The following is an 18,165-nucleotide window of genomic DNA, read 5'->3' as shown; positions in this document are numbered from 1 at the left end:
TTTTCGATCTTAATGCATTATTTGCAATGTCTTGAAGAAAAGCCCATAAAGCTAATTTGCCACCAAACTTTCCTTGCCTATGAGCCTCAATAATGTTATTGCAAAAACGTTGCACATCCTTCCTATTAATAGCCTCATAGTTTGCTTCTTTTAAAGACCTGATTCTCACTGAAAGCACCACAATCTTTGCCTTCAACCACCATAGTTTTCTCTTGGCCTCTCGCAAGTTTTTCTTTGTCTCAACTACAACGCTTTTAAGCTCTGCACCAGAAAGGGACTCCAAGATATCTCTATCAAAAACAAGTGACAAATCACAAACTAAATCCAAACCTTTCCATGCAGTAAGAATCCAGTAAATGACTTGATGTACGTCTTGATATGTTGCCTAACGGCCTACATACAGGAACCCTTCCTGGAGAGGGAAAACAGGATGCAGATGCAGTTTGGTCCTAAGCTAAGGTACCAACTTCAAGAGAAGAAGGCATCAAATTATGCTTGTAATTATGCCAATAAACAAAACGACAATTATTGATGTAGCATGAGACAAGCAAACAGCTATGCTTCAAGCATTCCTATAATAGGAAAAGATTTCAAACCACTCACCAGTCTTTTTCCACTAGTCATCCAATAACAAATGGAGTCACAAGAAAGCCTACCCAACCACAACAGTGTCACACTTAAATTTTTCACAACTTTTTTCAATTGAAGAAATGCTTACCAAGTTCTACGAGTTACATGGTGCTCCTCTCTCGCTTTTAAAAATAACACAAAATGATATCAGCAAACAGTTTTGTGGCATTTTATTGGGTGTGTATAGTTGGTGATTGCTACTAAGACTTTCTTCCAATCGCCTATTCTCACAGAGAGGGACAAATAGTCTCTCACAACCTCCTTTGCTAAAGTTGAGGCCAACACTCATAGCTAAATAACGAACAACCTATGGCTTTATTCCAACACGTTGAAGCTTAGGAAATGCAACACAAGATGTCTCGATATGAACATAGTTAGGTGCATAACAGGAGAAACCTAGATGAGCACCTACTCAATAACGTAGCCAGGCACTGCTTTGCAGAAACTGGCATTGGACATGTTAGTAGAAGAAGATAGTACTTGATGGAGCTAGGCCTTCTAATATTAGACGAGCCATCTCACAAACTATAAAAATTCAACGATCCAAAAAGTTTAGGAAGGTGTAGTGTAGTCTCCCATGAGGGGAACCCAAAGATTCATAAACCCAAACTATGCATGAAGGTGAGAGACATTACTAAAGGATAAATGGTGCCCTAGCTTTTTCCAAAAGACCCCCTACTTGTTATAAACGAGGGCAGCAACTTGGTTAAGACAAGCAGTAACAGAAAAATCCAAGTTTTCATCACAAATAACCGAGAGCATCAAGTAATCAGAGAGAAAAACAGAGAAAAGGATGCACTCAGGCGAGCACATTTCCTGCATTGCAAAGGAGCGTAGCGCCACTGAACGTCCACTTGATTCACTGGATCGTTTCCATGTAGAAAGAGACACTGAGCCCAAAAGAGAACTTCAATCAGAGAAAAAAAGCTTACTTGGGTACGAGAAGAGCTTAACAGAGTGATCAAGAGAGCAGAAGGCGACGCTGGTTCCAGAAGGGGAGAGAGCGAGACTCGTAATGGCGGAGCGGTGGTGTAAGAGGCGCCGAAGTGGAACAATGGGAGACGAGGCGGGCCAAGAATGGATGAAGAGGGTAGCATGCGAATTAGAGGCAATAAGCTGTCTCTGCTTCTGGTGTTCGTGAGGAGGGAAAGGAGGGCAATTTTTTTTTTTTGCAATACCCTCCCCAACAGAGGGCAGATGATACCTCCGGGGGTTGAACTCACCCACCCATTCACTTTTTTTTTTTTGGCAATACCCTCCCCAACAGAGGACAGACGATACCTCCAGGGGTTGAACCTAAGTCCTTTACTCACCCACCCATTCACTTTAACCACTCGACCAAGCCCCCTTTGGTTTAAAAAAACTTTAAATGTAAATATTAAAATAAATTTTAAATGTAAATAAAAGGAGGGCAATTTTAACGAGAGGAGAGGGGAGGGGGTGGGGAGAGCAATTGGTCTGTCGTGTTTCTTTTCTTTCTTTTCTGAAGAAAGAGAGGCTTCTTGTCGTGGGAGACGTTCCCATTGGGTATGGTGGTCGATAGATACCGAGAGAGAGAGAGAGAGAGAGAGGGAGGGAGGTACCTACTGGCACTACATTTATTAGTTGTTGATGGTTTCTCACGGGAGGAAAAAAAATCTTCATTTTGGGCTAAAGCTGGGGCCAGTGGACAATGGGCAATGGACATTGGGCACCGGACAATCCTTTGATAATGAGTCGTGACTCATAACATTCCCCCCGCTCTCCACTCCTTAGACTAGTTATCTTTACTACTACTAATAACACAAAAAAATGACAGGAGATTGATACATTTGAGCATGTCAATTGACATGCAAGGTTTTTCAACACTTGTCAAAGTGACAGGAAAACTTTTAAACATGAGTTGTTATTTGACAGAGAAATTTTTCCATTGCTTTTTTTGACAGGCAAAATGGCCCTTGATAGGAAAAACAGCCGTCAATTTTAGGCCTTGCATACCAGCCCTAAAGGCTGCACTCTCCCCACTCCAGGTCTTTGATTGCCTTTTTTTCTGTTTCATAAGAGGATTGATTTGGAATTTTGGACTGGAAACCATTTTGAGAGCTACCTGGATTTGGCGATTTTTGGTCACAAGGTGTTGATAATGGGCCTTTAGAAAGAGAGTCTGTACTTAATGTCTTGTGACTTCAGCAACCACACCATCCACACCTTCGACAACCCCCTCACCAACACTCCCTCACTCAACTCCACGCATGTGGTCACACACACACACACACACACACACACACACTCTCTCTCTCTCTCTCTCTCTCTCTCTCTCTCATGCCAAACACTTTATATATGTGGCACATCTGTGCACACACACACACACACACACACACACACTATATATATATATATATATCACTACAAGAGAAAGGCCCTATAGACACGCACTGTACACACGAAATAACGGGCACATTTATCAGCGTGTGTATTGGCACTAGTATATAGATGCGAATAACGCATCTATATACCCACATTTTTTAACGCGCTTATAGATGCAAAAATAAACGCACATATTTTTCATTTCTCATAAAGTCCCTAAATATGACCAAACATCTTAACAGCTAGTATTTTTTAGAATACATTACCAACTTTACTTCTTTCTGAGTATTACAAATATACATCCAATTATTCAAAGCTAATTATGTTCTACAATGAATGATCAATCTCATCTTCAATGAGATCGGCCCTTGCTAGACTATCTACCTCTAGGTCTATGTTACCAATAGGCAATGAAACAAATAAGTCTATTCCACTGTCAGATGTATTGCTATGCTCAATTTCTTCATCATCATCTGCAACCATATTGTTATCCTCTTCTGTGCTTCCTTGAACATCCTCACAGGGATCATCTTGCACTGCATCATGTATATCATCGATCATGGCATCATCATGTGCATCATCATTGATTGTTGGATTGTCATCAACTACCTCTATGTTGGTAGCATTGCCATATATTGGTTTTGAACGATTAGATATGGGGATGACGTGCCACTATGAGTTATTGTTTACCATTGGGTGATACACAACCTGCATTTAAAAAACAAAAAGTAAGCAACTTAGATATTTATTGAATTTTGAGAATGTATCAAGAAGTTATATATATAAAAATAAATAGCTTCTAATATACCTGCTCGCATTGTTGAGGTAGTACGAATGTGTCATTCTAGCCTTGGTGAAATTTTGTAGAGTCAATCACTACAAAACCACTTGGATGACGACTAATTGTGCATTGCTCACCCGTTGTTACTACTTCTTTAAACCACTTCACATCTAGTACATATATAAAAAATCGCCTAAAGTCAAGCTTCAAAATATCTTGGATCAAGCCACAATAACCTTCCATGGTGCCATTGGTATCCTGGAAGTTTGCAAGGATACCACAATCCTGGGTATTTCTCTTATCATCTATACATTGAGTTTGAAAATGTTTGCCTTCACACCAAATAGCATTGAACAATGTGCACTAGTAGTACATTGTTGAGATCATATTAATGAGTTAGTTAAAGATGAAACATATGAAACTATTATATCATATATAACTAAAGATAATTTAATTATAAGTATGTATCACCTTTGATAAGCAACCTCGTGCGTATTCCCACTCCTCTTACGATATACCCATCACCTCCTCTTTTTCCATATTCTCCATTTCTTCATGTAGCCAATCTATATCAATATGACGTGGAAGTGCACTTAAATGTTCTGGATATTGGACATTATGTCCATGTCTAGCACGAAATACTTGCCTTTCGCTTACTCTTCTTGCCTTTGTTACTTCTTTATATAGTTTCACCCATTTGCTCATTACTTCACTCTTAAGCACACACAATACATTTAACTTACAAAGTTCCTCTTTCATTAGCACTTTTCTCCTTCCTTTTCCTTGAGGTATTATAGAGGTCATCCTCAAATCTTCATCATCTTTCCATAGTCGTGGTAAAGAGGGGTCCACTTTAGTAAGATATTCAGAGATTTGTACAAGGGATGATTGCACTAACCAACTCTCAGCCATGCTTCCCTCAGGCCGTGCATTTTGCCTTACAAAATCTTTTAGGGTTTTCATAAAGCGCTCTAGAAAAAACATCAACCTTGCTTGAACTACCCCACAAATTGCAATCTCATCAATCATATGTACGCATAAGTGTACTTGAGTAGTCAAAATGGAGCGAGGAAAAGTTTCCTCCACCAAACAAACCACCTCAATGGACAATACTCGAGCCTCTTACATCATATTTGGATCGATTTCCTTCAAACTCATAAATCTACCAACATGCAATTGAGAACGATGATTAGTTTTGTCCATAAATTCAAGCGGGTTTACTACGTGATGTACGTAATATGTAAACTAAAAAATCAGTATAATGTATACATACCTCGTGAGCTCACCCATCTTGTAAATGATATCATGCACATCTTTCGAAACACAATGGGATATGTTAGTAGGAAGGATGAACTGTATGCAAATATTCATATATTATTAATTAGTCTACATAGTTACTCCACTAATTAATATATTTATGGCTATGAAAATCCTTACCTAAATCATTTTGTGCCAATCGTGAGACTTCAAACCGGATAGTTGCTCCACACCTCTTTTCTTTTTCTTTATGAAGGCTCCCTTGAGGCATCGCATATATCCTGTGGGAGTTCGAAAGCTACATATCTACTGCTTCACCATCTTTTCTTCAGTCTTTGACAACATCCAAGGTGCACACAATAACTCGATCTTTCCTCTGGGTCCGATGCATGGCCAAGCTCATCTCATACGTCCAATGCTACGTAAATCCTCCCTTACACTGACAGAATCATGAGCCCTGATTAAGTGATCTCATAATGTAGAGGCAACATTCTTAAATATATGCATGGGGTCCAACAGGTGATTGATCTTCAGTTCAGTCCAATATGGGAGACAAAAAAATATAGAGAATCTAAGGCACAAACAATATATTATTTCTTGTTCTCATAATGGAGTGTACTTTTAAGACAAACAAAAGAAGTAAACTAGTTACCGACTCATGCCGAGTGGAGAATGATCATTGGCGTGTGTCCAAGTGTCCTTCCAATCTTGAATGGTCAGAGATTGTGGAGTTCTTTCATTAGTGTGGGGTGCATATTTGGGGTGGTCAGTAGGAAGAAAACGATGATGATTGTCATAGATAACCTTCTTCAAGCGTGTCGGTCTATAAGAAACCAGAGAGGGACTGCAAATTGGACATGTATGATATCCTGATGTAGTTAAACCTGTAAAAACAAGTGGGTTAATGATGACATATATTTGATTAAGGGTAAGAATGAATAAAATAGAGTACGCAACTACTTGAACACTCTCCATAGCCTGGAAAGTCATGCATGGTCCACAACAACATGCCCTTTAAAGTGAAATATCTAGAGGACAATGATGGACTCACATCTTGCACCTCAATACCTCTCCATAGCATTTCTAGCTCCTCGATCAAAGACTCTAAGTAAACATCCATGTTTTTTACTTTGTGTTTTCTAGGAATCAAAAGGGATAACATTACATGTCCTTTTTTAATTGCCATGGACAGAGGGATATTATAGTTCACCAATACCATTGGCCATACACTATATGAGGTGCTTTTGATGCCAAATGGATTTATTCCATCCAATCCTAGACCAAATCTCAAATTTCAGGGCTCTTCTTTTAAAGTAGGCCACAAATTGTCTACGTGTTGCCAAGCTGGTGTGTCTAAAGGAATTCTCCACTTTCCATCACTTGAATGGTGACTAGCATGCCATGACATGAGTCTTGCAATAGATTCACACTTAAACATAAGTTGAATACGTGGAATAATAGAAAAATGTCACAAAACCTTACGAGGCACATCCATTGATTTCATCTCCTAGTTGTATCTTGGTTCACTACAAATAGGACACTGTCGTGCAGATGCATGATCCCCATGAAACAAGATACAATCATTGACACATGCATGAATTTTAATGTAATCGAGACCTCCAAGAGATGTCAAGAAACACCTTGCTTGCTCCCTTCAAGTTGGTAATTTATTTCCATTTGGAAGCATTTATGACAATAACCTGCATATATTGTGCAAACAGAGTTAACAAACCACGAATATTGTCTAGAAGCATTTATGAACTAATATCAAATGATACATGCTTCAATAATGTATTCAAGCTAGCATTACTCCATCCATAAATGGTTTGTAAGTTCAGTAACTCGAGAGATACACGTAGAACGGAGTATGTGCAACCTTGGTACAATGGAGTTTTCGACACTATGTATAGTGGGTCATCTGTCTCTCTAGTGGTGCCCTCCCCCTGAACCTCATGGAAAAATAAATCGTGCACCATGTTGTCCAACATCTCTTCCTCCATGGGGCATTTGAAGAGGGCTACTATCATTGTCATCAGTCTCTACTCTTCTTGAGGACTCTGCCTCCTCGGGTGGACACTTTGCAGCCTCTCGACGCCTTGGAGGGACCATTTGAGAATGTGGTACCGCATCTTGCTCAATAAAAAAAGGGAGGTTTTGTTTAATGGTGAAGACACAACATACACCAATAATATTTGTGCAAATAAAGTATTAAAAATTACTGGGTCTTTTTCTTGGACCCACTCTCCGTACATGCTGAGGTGTGACATTGTGATTCGACATGCTAAAAAAAAACATCCTCAACAACGATTACACATACATTTGATTTTCCGTCGTAGCCAAGCGTCTCGATTGTGAAGATGTAATGTCTCATCCTCACTGGAGGATGTACTGTTTGTTGACTCAGCATGTCCCATTCTAATAGAAGATAACAATATAATTACACCTGAATCATAAGGACATATATGATTTCATTTGGTATATATGTCATATTCCCTAAATATTTTGATACTTACAATATGGAGACAAACATTTTGATATTGAAATACTAGGAAAGTCATGTTGATTCAAAAACAACCATAAGCTAGCATTTAATCAGTTTAATTGTAATTGCGCGTCTATCAGCGCGTGTAATATGTTTTATCTGCACATATAGACGTGCAATTACACGCGCTTATAGACACGCCACACGAATATTAAAAAAAAAAAACAATTTGTGGCTTTCTTTTCAAACCAGTGCTTTCTTGCATTTTTTACACGTTTTCTACAGTTCGAGCTCGACATCACTAATCATGTCTATCTATCACTTCATGAAGACAATGAGGGAAGGAAATAAGAGTAAAAAGAGAGCAGGAGGAAGTAAGAGCCAAAGAGTAAAGAACAAGAGCCAAACAGCAAGGAAGAGAAGAAGAATCAAGCAACCTACCAAGGGAAGGGAGAAGGGGGACAAGAAGCTTGCAACCTAGCTGCCACCCGTCGGAACAAGCAAAGAAGGTGAGTTCTTCTTCTCTCTCTCAATCTTATTTGCTTTCTCTTTGTCTATTTGTCTCTCTCTCTCTCTCTCTCTCTCTCTCTCTACATGCTTTAGACTGTCATCTATGGAGGTTTTTTGTGAGTTTTTTATAACAGTTTGCAAAATATGGTCCGACTTTGCACATCTGTCAGCGCGTCTAGATGACAGTGTAGACGCATTTTTAGACGCGTATATAGACGTGTTGACAAATGCGGGTATAGACACAGGTATACATGCAACGTGTAATATGTTTTATCTGAACAGGGTAGTAATGGATTTTTGCTTGTGTAGATGTGGAATCCTGGATTTTCAAGCATTAATCCTAAGTTGGAACGCATGAACAACACCTTAGAGGAGTTTTCTAGAGGTATTAGTAGTTTTTTTAGAGGTTTTCCAAACAAGGAGCAATTCATGGGGGAGATGACCAGTTATCTTGGTCACCCTCTCATTGCAGAGGAGGTTTTTAGTGTCATGCCTGGGACACCTATTACATCTTTGCCTAGCACTGCCGCACAAACACCAAACCTTGGCACATCAAACCTTGGTACACCTCTACTAACACGTACTCCACACACTATGCATACACACAGATCAACTGATGCATAGGGATCATCTAAAACACATGGATTGGCTGAAGCACGTGCATCGAGTGAGGTAGAGGGTAGTGCCCATCGAGGGAGGAGGGAGAGTCGTGCGGAAGAACGAGGAGGTCGAGGGCTTTGTGGGGATTTCCTAGGAGGTGGCTCTCGATCACCCTCACCGGGAAATGAGAGAGGTGAGCCTCCACAAATGTACTACTCTGTCACAGATGTTGGTGGTATCTTGCATAACCCTGAGGGGAGGGAAGTGATAGTCTACTTGAGGAGTGTCGTGCATGCCACATACAAAGATTGTATGATTCCCTTTATGCACCAAAAAAATGGTTTATGGCAAGAAGTGCTACGGGCAATACATAGAAGGCACCCTAATCCCGAGAATTCACGATTCTTAGATTATTGGGGACGGTCAAAGGTGAGAGACGCGCTTCATAACAAGAGGTCTCACATTATGACGTGCGCCAAGGAGTCACTACGGAGACAAGAGCAGGGGTGCCTTGGATATAGCCAACGACCCAATTGCCATCGCACGGAGTGGAAATAGGCCAAGAAGAGAGCAGCAGAGAAAAGGACAAGTCGCCAGCATGCAAAGGCGCGACATATCCATATGGCAACCATGGGATCGTCGCATTATGGATCGGGTGGCAGGGAGTCATGGGAGGTTGAGTTTGTAAGTATTATTTGATTTATTTTTTTAAATTAAATTTTATAATTTGTTTCAATTCATTATGTAGTGTGTTCTAATACATTGTATGTTAAATTTTTTTTTTAGTATCATATCGTTGGTAGGATGCCTACTCTTAGAGAGATAGGCTACCATCGAGGTCATAACCGGGCGTCCACTTGGCAGCATTTCTATGAGGAGGGGCTGATCACGGGGAAGCAAAATAATCGTGCCATGAGGATTCCACAACCAGAAGAGGTATGTTTTATTTTTTACATGGAAAGTATAGGTAACTCTAATTTATTGTTTGTAATGGTATTTATATACCTTAATCCTTTTCCATCAAGAACTGCATCAATGCCTTCGGACACTTTATTCTTTCCTTTGTCTTTACCTGTAGTGCTATAGATGCACCCGAAGATGTAGAGGTACTCCTTAGTCTCCCAGACCAAGGACTACCAGATGATGTCTCTGGTCCACTAAGAGTTTGTGATTCTTGCTTTTCAGCCTGCACATGAGTATCATGATCATCATCATCATCCAATGCACCACCACTATATGCATACCAACTGCTCATTTCATCAAAGATGACATCCCTGCTCACTCTAAGCTTACATGTGATAGAGTTATAACAACGATACCCTTTCTGCTCTAAAGAGTATCCAATAAAGACATACTTTTCAGCCTTTGGATCCAGTTTCTTCCGCAACTCATCTGGAACATGAACATACGCAATGTAGCCAAACACTTTCAAGTGTGAAACATCAGGTTTCTTACCTGTAAAACATTCTTCGGGAGTCATACCATGAACTGCAGCTGTGGGAGTTCTGTTCATAATATAAACAGCAGTATGAACAGCCTCAGACCAGAAATGCTTAGGCATATTCTTTTCAGCCACCATCAAGGCACGTGCAACTTCTGCAATATGCCTGTTTTTCCTTTCTGCAACCCCATTTTGCTGTGGGGTATACCTGCATGTGAACTGTCTCTTTATCCCATGAGACCTCAGAAAATCACTAAAGTCATTTGAGAGGTACTCTCCCCCTCCATCTGACCTCAAGCACTTTACTTTCAAGCCTGTTTCTCTTTCAACTGCAGCCTTGAAAGTTCTAAAGTGCTTAAATGCTTCACTCTTTTCCTTCATAAAATATACCGACAGCTTTCTAGAACAATCATCAATGAATGTGACAAAGTATGAACTGTCTCCAAGAGATACATTTTGTGTAGGCCCCCAAATGTCCGTATGTACAATGTCAAGGATATTTCTACTTACATCTCTGTCATGTGAAAAGGGTTGTCTTGCCTGCTTACAAAACTTACATGCTTCGCATACCTTATGAAATTCTGCAACTTTAAATGTAGGCAAACCTGTAACCAACCCCTTGGACTGCATTAATTTCAGCCTTTGTACATTTGCATGTCCAATGCGTTTGTGCTAAATTTCAATGTCTGCAACAACCCCTTTTCCTTTGGCATACATAGCAGCATTCATAGTAGGAATTCCAGCATCCAGAGTAAACATACGTCCAACTCTACTTCCCTTTGCTACCAACCTGCACTTGTCATTGAAGTCTTCTACAAAGCAACCCTTTGCATTAAATCTGACTTGCAGCCCTTGCTCTACCATTTGACCGACTGACACCAAGTTCTTTGTAATAGATGGCACATGTAATACATCTGAAAGACTCTTTGTCTTACCATCATGCAAGGACAAGGGAACTTTTCCAATGTGTGAAATTGGGTGGCATGAGTCATCACCCGTCTGCACATAACCTGCATTCTGCAAATCCTGCATCTCTCCAAACCATTCTGCATGACTGGTCATATGATTGGATGCACCTGAATCAACATACCAAACATCTTCATGTGTTCCCTTTCCTATAACAGCATTCAGCATATGTTGCATAATAAACAAACGTTCATTTTTGTCTTCATTCTGTCGTGAAGACGATGCATAGTTTCCTTGCTGAAACTTACCACTCCGAATATCATCTTTCTTAGCATAACATTGGGCTGCAATATGACCTATTTTGCCACAGTAGTGACAACAATACCAGAGTTGCTAGAACCTCTGTTCTGCCATCCACCTCTTCCTCTAAAGCTCCCCCTGCCTCTAAAGTTACCACAACCTCCTGAAACCTGCATATCGCCAAATTGCTGATTCAATCTGTTTTGCTGATTGTCACTACCACGTCCTGTACCACGGCCTCTTGAAGAGAACCTGCCACGTCCCCTTCCTGAACTAGAGTAGAAAGCTTGGACCTGTTCACCACTTCTTTTAAATGTCTCACTCTGCATGTTAATCTCTTCAGTGATCATAAGGGAGACCAACTCATCGAAATCTGGAAATGGCTTTCTGACATATACGGAAGTTACAAAAGACTTCCAAGCCTTTTCATTGTTAAGTCCACCCAAGGTAGACGACACTAAATCATCATCATCGGGCATTACATCAATCGCTGCCAATGCATCTGCAATGCTTCTTACCTTCAGTGTATACTCATTGATAGACATCTTCCCTTTCTTTAATGTATTCAACTCTTGCTTGAGTTGAATCTTTCGTGCCTTTTTACAGAAAACATACTTTCAAGTATGGTCCAAGCTGCATAATATGAATTCTCTCCATTTCTGATATGTCCCAGCATATTATTGTCAATTACTACTGACAGCCAATACATGACCTTCTTGTCTTTTGCATTCCATTCCTTCCGTGCCTTTGTCTCTTCTGCCGTTGGAGGATCACTCACTTTCGGCTCCTTTTCTTCACCTGAAACAAACTCGTAGAGGCCTTTTCTAATAAGGAAGTTCGTGACACAAAACTTCCATGATGGGTAGTTGTTCTTGTCGAGCTTCTCAATGATGGGGCTTCCACTGTTCTCTGCCATTATCACAAAATTAATACCAACAGCAAGCAAATCTTCTGCAACCCTCGACCTGTAGTGTACAGCAATACACCAGATAGCCTTTTTCACTGTCTGCTCAACAATACATGCAATCTGCAACCTGTTTGCAGATAAACCTTGTACTTACTCACTCGTAAATACCTTTGAACTTACTGATCTGAAATCTGTAACCTGCGCACCCACTTTCGGTCAATACAGTCGAAGTCACAGTGTACCCTGAAACTGCTGTCCGCAACCTTGCGGCTCTAAAACGGGCCCTGAAACGGCCTCAAATTCCCAAAATAACTGCACTCTTTGTGCACACCAAATCTCACTGCAATCTGAGATTTTTGCTCTGCCTTGCTTCTGGTGCCTCCACAGGCACTATCCAAGAGAAAGAGTGGAAGGATGGGAGAGCTTCTTACCCGTGGCTTGCTTGCTCGAACCTTGCTTCTTTTCCTTTGCTTCAGCCTTCGAAATCAGCCTCTCTCAGTGGTGCGGCTCTGATACCATGTCAAGAATCGCGTGGTGGGGGGAGTTGCTCAAGATGCTACGCCGAACACACACAGAATGCACAAGGAGAAGCTCACTCAAGAGACAAGAAGAGAGATGGAGGCCAAAACATTTTCTTGCTGGTTTCTTCTTCTTCTTCCACACTCTTTACAATGTACACAAAGTATAGATAAGATACAACATAAAGGAAAGTGGCCTACTAAGTCAAACAATGCATAACCGACTACACTAGTCGACTGGCGCTATAACTATGCCAGCTGTAAATAGGTGTAACAACCTGAATATAATAAGTAATGAGTCATTGGCCATGTGTGAGTCATAATGACCACCGACGTACTAAGTGTAGACGTGTAGACCCATCTAACCAGGCGGTCCATCATCAATGTCCGCATGTGTTGAGCTTGTCATCTCAACAGAGGAGCCCCATGCATGCATGCCTCCCCTTGGCTTGTAGTTTTCATTTTTGATATGTATTACTTTTAGCTAGTGCTTGCAACCATGACCATGCTTGAGGTCACAAGCACTAGAACTTATCATGTAAAAACGTTTCATCTATATATATAAAATTTCGTATTCTACATACATTGTTTTGTTTTCATTACAAAAATCTTCGAAATATGTACAAATGTTTCAACACAGTACGCTCATCATGTGTTATTATCAATATATGGACTTTGGCTCTCCACATTCTTTTGCTTTCACTATAATAATCTTTCTTTGTTTTCCCTAAGCATACAATTTGATGTTGATTGGGGGGGGGGGGGGAACCAAAGAGCATGTGTGTAATATTTCTGATTCCTAACCCAGGTTCTTCATACGAACCTCCTCTTGATAGGAGGCCAAATGGATAGTATTGTAATTATGACATTTTTTAAATAAAAATTATCCCTCTTCCCACCAGCCGACGGTCGTGCTGGAGGAGAGGGAGGGGAGGAGGAATGACTAAGCATCCTTGTTGGAGCTCATGGAAGGGGTGAATGCCATGCGTCAGGCCGCGTGGGGGAGGGAGGATCCCCTCCCCTCACCTATAAAAGCCCTGTGCCATGGGAGTAAGGGGGAAAACAGTGTAACGCTGCCAATCGGGTGAGTAGAAGAGGAAGGGTGATAATCGGATGTTGCCATAAGAAAGGAGAGTGTGGTGTATAGTTGTGAGGAGGGATGAGGTGCTGCATAAAGCCGCTGTAGCCAGGCAAGAGCGTCGTGGACATTTCACCACAAGTCTAGGTTTTTCTTCCTAATTTTGATTAACATCGTAATATTTTGATTGTGCATGAATTATTTATGGAATTAGGATGCACTTTTTCAATTGAAATACTTTGGCTAAATAGCTTACGATCAAGGAATCGGTCATTTGTATTTTTCAAATAAACGAATGAAAAAAGAGCATAAGACCTCTATGCATTCCTATCAAGTGGTTTTTATGCATTACAAAGTAATGAATTTAGATCAACTAAGGATCATCTTTATAAAAGTTGAAATTATTATTATACACTTTGATTAGGCATGGAAATAATAAATCACATGTCCCATTATTAGGCATCTTTCCTTCGAAATGATTCATTAAAACAAGTTGCTAATAATCTGAAGGAATTTGCAAGGCATGGAAATGACTCTAGGGCTACATGAAGAATATTAAACTCTACGCAATTGGCATAAATCTCATTTCAACTGCGTAGTTGTTAGAAAAGGCTGCATGGTTCAAACATAAAACCCTAAAGCTTAGTAGCATAAATCTTGATTGCATGTTACAGAAGGATCAATAGGAATTATGCCATAACTTAACTTACGCTTTGATCTTAACCAGAAAAGTTAGGGAGTTTAAATCTACTCAAACATAAGCAATGAATCATGTGGTTACGAAAAGGTATCGTAAATATCTTCAAGAATAGACAAGTAAATTGGTTTAACCTAAACACCTAAACCGTGAGGGACTCGCTCAAAGAATGGTTAAAGCGATGCAACATATCCCGAGTGCTAATTAGGATTTAGCGCGTTGAGGACGTGACCTAATCGCTCTTATTGTCAAGTTGAAACTCTTATAAACCTAAAGACCTGCCCACATTCACGGAATGTAGGGACAATAGGACATACTTGCGAGAAATGATCTAGGGTTTTTACCCTAAGGATCGCTCGCTAAAGAGATAAAGCTCAGATTGAGTTGGAACCCTAGGATCGACAATGTCGGCCTAGTGCAATCAGGAACGGGTTATTATGAAGACACCATAACCCTGCTTCCTATCTAATCATGATTTCGTGATTAGAAGGCGCCATTCGATGGGTAAAATAGTCCCATGGGTTTTGATGCGACGCTTGTTCAACAAGTTGCAGAGTCCCATGATCTTGTGATTTGATCACAAGGGAATGGCCAATTCCTCGGAATGAGATTGGCAGATTCTTATGCAATTTTATCTTGCAAGAGGATGAATAAGCATCCTGATATAGTACCTTTCTTGGGTAGAGTAACCAAGATAAGGGAATTAGATAATTTCTTGGAAGCAAAAGACCAATCAGTAAATTGAAATAACATATTTACTGCTAATAAGAACTTAAGTATTGGTTAAGTTGGGTTACTAGGGTACGGCCCTAACCCAAGGATATAAGGGTTAACAAACACACCCTTGGGGATCTTTCCAAGTTGCAATTGATCCTAGATCGAGTGTTGGGTGCATTCGGAAAGAAGGATTCGCTCCTTAGCAGTTGGCCAAAAATAACGACCACTGGAAATAATTGTGCTTGTAACAGTTTAGAGAGCACCATTTGCTTTGTTTGCTCAAAGAATTAGAGGATGAAAAGATACCTAATGCTTCAGGTTGAAGGCTTGAAGGGAGAGGCAGCTTCAGTTACCCCCAACTGCCTGCTTGACCCTAACCAAGGGGGTTGTTAACCGCGCCAGGAAGGTGGACCGAACCCACTGCGAGAGGTCTCTCCGTTGAGCACTGCTTGGAGCACGAGGACACTTGGGTGCGAGGGGGGCTCTGGCCGTAAATCCCTTGCCTTCCAAGCCCTGCACAAGAGGCCAACGTGACTCGGGATTGGATCTCGAGACTCACATACTAGTCTACGGGCGGAATCTTGGATTAGTAATCCCTGTGAATTGTTGGATAGCCTTTGGGCGGATTATGGATAAGCCTATGGGCTGGACTTTATAAATGTATTTCAAAGATAAATATGATAACCTGTTGAAAAGGAACTTGTTTGACATTGCTTTTCTATGTCAAGTGCTATGATTACGTGAAGGAATCAGTGCCTAACGGGCTAATTAAGGAAGCTGATTGATGCATGTCCAATTAAATGTGGTAGGGAATTAAATAACTAAAACAACCTGAGGAAAGTGTGGTGGATGTGGCCATGGGTCCGTCCTACAGATGGGTGGTCCCGGTTGGCCGAGAACTTTTCACAATCATGATGGACAGCAAGAAGATCATTCAAAGGACACAAACAGCAAGGGCATTGACCTAGAGTCTAAGTTATAATAATCCTGATTTACGCGGTTTTAGGGGAACGGAATGGGACTATGCCTTATGGCAGAGAGGTCGAGCCTTGCATCCCTCTCGTTTCCCATTCTCCTTGAACCAAGTGCAGCATAAATCCGCTTTGGCCCTGGCGTTTTTGCATAAAGTAGTTCACTTGGGACTCGATGCTAGTTGCCGTTTAGGAAATGACCATTAGGGAAATCCCTAATTTAGGTTGGTCCTAAGTGGGAATGGGCAGAATACTTCCGCTGTCGTATTGCTGCGCATTCGAGGTGTGTAAACCACCCAAAAGTTGTGTGTGTGATTTGATACTTTGTACATACTTAGTTGTTATGTTTGCTCTTTCATTTTATGCCGAAGACAGAGAAGAATAAGGAATTTTGGTAGATTGGTGACTCGAGATGCAATCTCATGGACCACTTTGATTGTGACCAAGGGTTCGTTTGAAAGCTTGTGACAACATTGGAGCCATTGAGCAGGGGAACCTAGTATTTATTCAGCTGACACTGGACAGTGTTGTATCTGATTTGGCCATTGGCAATGCACTGGTTGACATGTATGTGAAATGTGGGAGGATGGAAGATGTACGAAATGTTTTAATCGACTGCCTAAACAAGATAATGTCTCTTGGGGCTCAATTATTGCAGGGTATGCTCAGCGTGGGCAAGGGATACTGGCTCTCAAACTCTTCGAGAAAATGCAGTAACATGGCATGAAACCAGACGAGTTCATGTTCTCTACAGCTTTGAAAGCATGTGGAACCACAGGCAATGAAGAATGGGGCGGCTGAATATGTGTGAAATATCACTAATTAGTCGGCTATTTTCAGGAAAAAGCTAATTTGAGGACCGCTTTTGGAGAGAAATTGGGAAAGGGAGGCGTAGAAAACGTGGAAGGAGGAGACTAATAAGGGATTTTTCAAAGACTAAAGAGGGGATTTTCAAAAGCTAAAGAGGGAGGGAAAAGCAAGTGTATGGGTGGAAAAAAGAGGTCGAGGCTAATAGGGACAGGGGAGTATTACGCTGAATCTGAGAAAGAGGAAGGAACAGAGCATTAGAGAGAGAAAATAGGGAGGATACTCTGTAGCTAACGAGGGAAGACGGAGAATTCCTAGTGAAGCATGGCGCCCTTGCTCCTGAGAGGATAAGAGCTATAGAAACTGGTGGCTGTCCTCATGCAGCTGTTCGAGAAGATATAAGTATAAACCTTGGCCCATTGGAGGATATATCCAGGACCTTTTCAGCAGATATTTTACTTTGCGAATCAGGAGGAGACAATCTGGCTGCCAATTTCAGCAGAGAGCTTGCAGACTATATCATATATATCATAGATGTTGCCGGAGAGGATAAGATTCCTCGCAAAGGAGGACCAGGAATTACACAGGCTAATCTTCTGGTGATCAATAAGACTGATCTAGCAGATGCTGCGGGTGCTAATTTGGAAGTGATGAAACGGGGTACTCTCTGCGGCTGATTGGAGAATAGGGAATGATTACGCGAATCTGGGGGAGAAAGGAGGACGAAGGGGGATGCCTCACGAAGCACACTAGACGAGGGATTCAAAAAGCAGCAGAAAATTTATGGGAGAATATCGGGAGCAGGAGGATGATCTTATTAAATTGAAACGTGAAACCATGTTGGCCTGGGTGTAAAGTGCAGCAAGGAGGTTGTGACTGCCATCCGTGGCGCCATCATCCTGGCCAAGCTCTCCGTCATCCCTGTGCGCCGAGGGTATACTGTGCCCTGCAAGGTCACTGGGAAATGTGGGTCCGTCACTGTCCGCCTTGTGCCTGCACCTCGTGGTTCAGGTATTGTTGCTGCACGTGTTCCCAAGAAGGTTTTGCAGTTTGCAAGGATTGAATATGTGTTCACCTCATCCAGGGGCTCCACTAAAACGCTTGGAAATTTTGTGAAGGCAACATTTGACTGCTTGCTGAAGACCTACGGTTTCTTGATTCCTGATCTTTGGAAAGAGACAAGGAAACAGAGGGGGTGACTGAAAACCCTTCGACAA

At 41.2% G+C, this 18,165-nt stretch overlaps 1 protein-coding gene across 1 annotated transcript; it reads left to right on the top strand.

The window, feature by feature from the left end:
- The first annotated feature begins 1,645 nt into the window (after positions 1–1,645).
- On the top strand, positions 1,646–17,625 carry LOC148026450 (urease accessory protein G-like). The gene is made up of 4 exons (XM_087690310.1): positions 1,646–1,720; positions 16,632–16,708; positions 16,800–16,854; positions 17,239–17,625. The coding sequence occupies exons 1-4, from the start codon at positions 1,646–1,648 to the stop codon at positions 17,623–17,625; spliced, it is 594 nt and encodes a 197-aa protein (XP_087546436.1).
- Positions 17,626–18,165: the final 540 nt, after the last annotated feature.

Source organism: Lygodium microphyllum, chromosome 13, assembly GCF_053477565.2.
Source record: "Lygodium microphyllum isolate KBCC chromosome 13, Lygodium_microphyllum_v1.1.10, whole genome shotgun sequence".
In the NCBI taxonomy this organism is placed as follows: domain Eukaryota; kingdom Viridiplantae; phylum Streptophyta; class Polypodiopsida; order Schizaeales; family Lygodiaceae; genus Lygodium; species Lygodium microphyllum.
The sequence above is the reverse complement of the archived record's forward strand: the minus strand, read 5'-3'. Positions and strand labels throughout refer to the sequence as shown.

Excerpts from the sequence above, each read along its gene's own strand:
- LOC148026450 (XM_087690310.1), top strand. The coding sequence starts at position 1,646 with ATGGCGGAGCGGTGGTGTAAGAGGCGCCGAAGTGGAACAATGGGAGAC. Across the intron at positions 16,709-16,799 it reads GGCAATGCACTGGTTGACAT|GGTATGCTCAGCGTGGGCAA; the intron begins GTATGTGAAATG and ends CAATTATTGCAG. Across the intron at positions 16,855-17,238 it reads AAACTCTTCGAGAAAATGCA|CTAACGAGGGAAGACGGAGA; the intron begins GTAACATGGCAT and ends GATACTCTGTAG.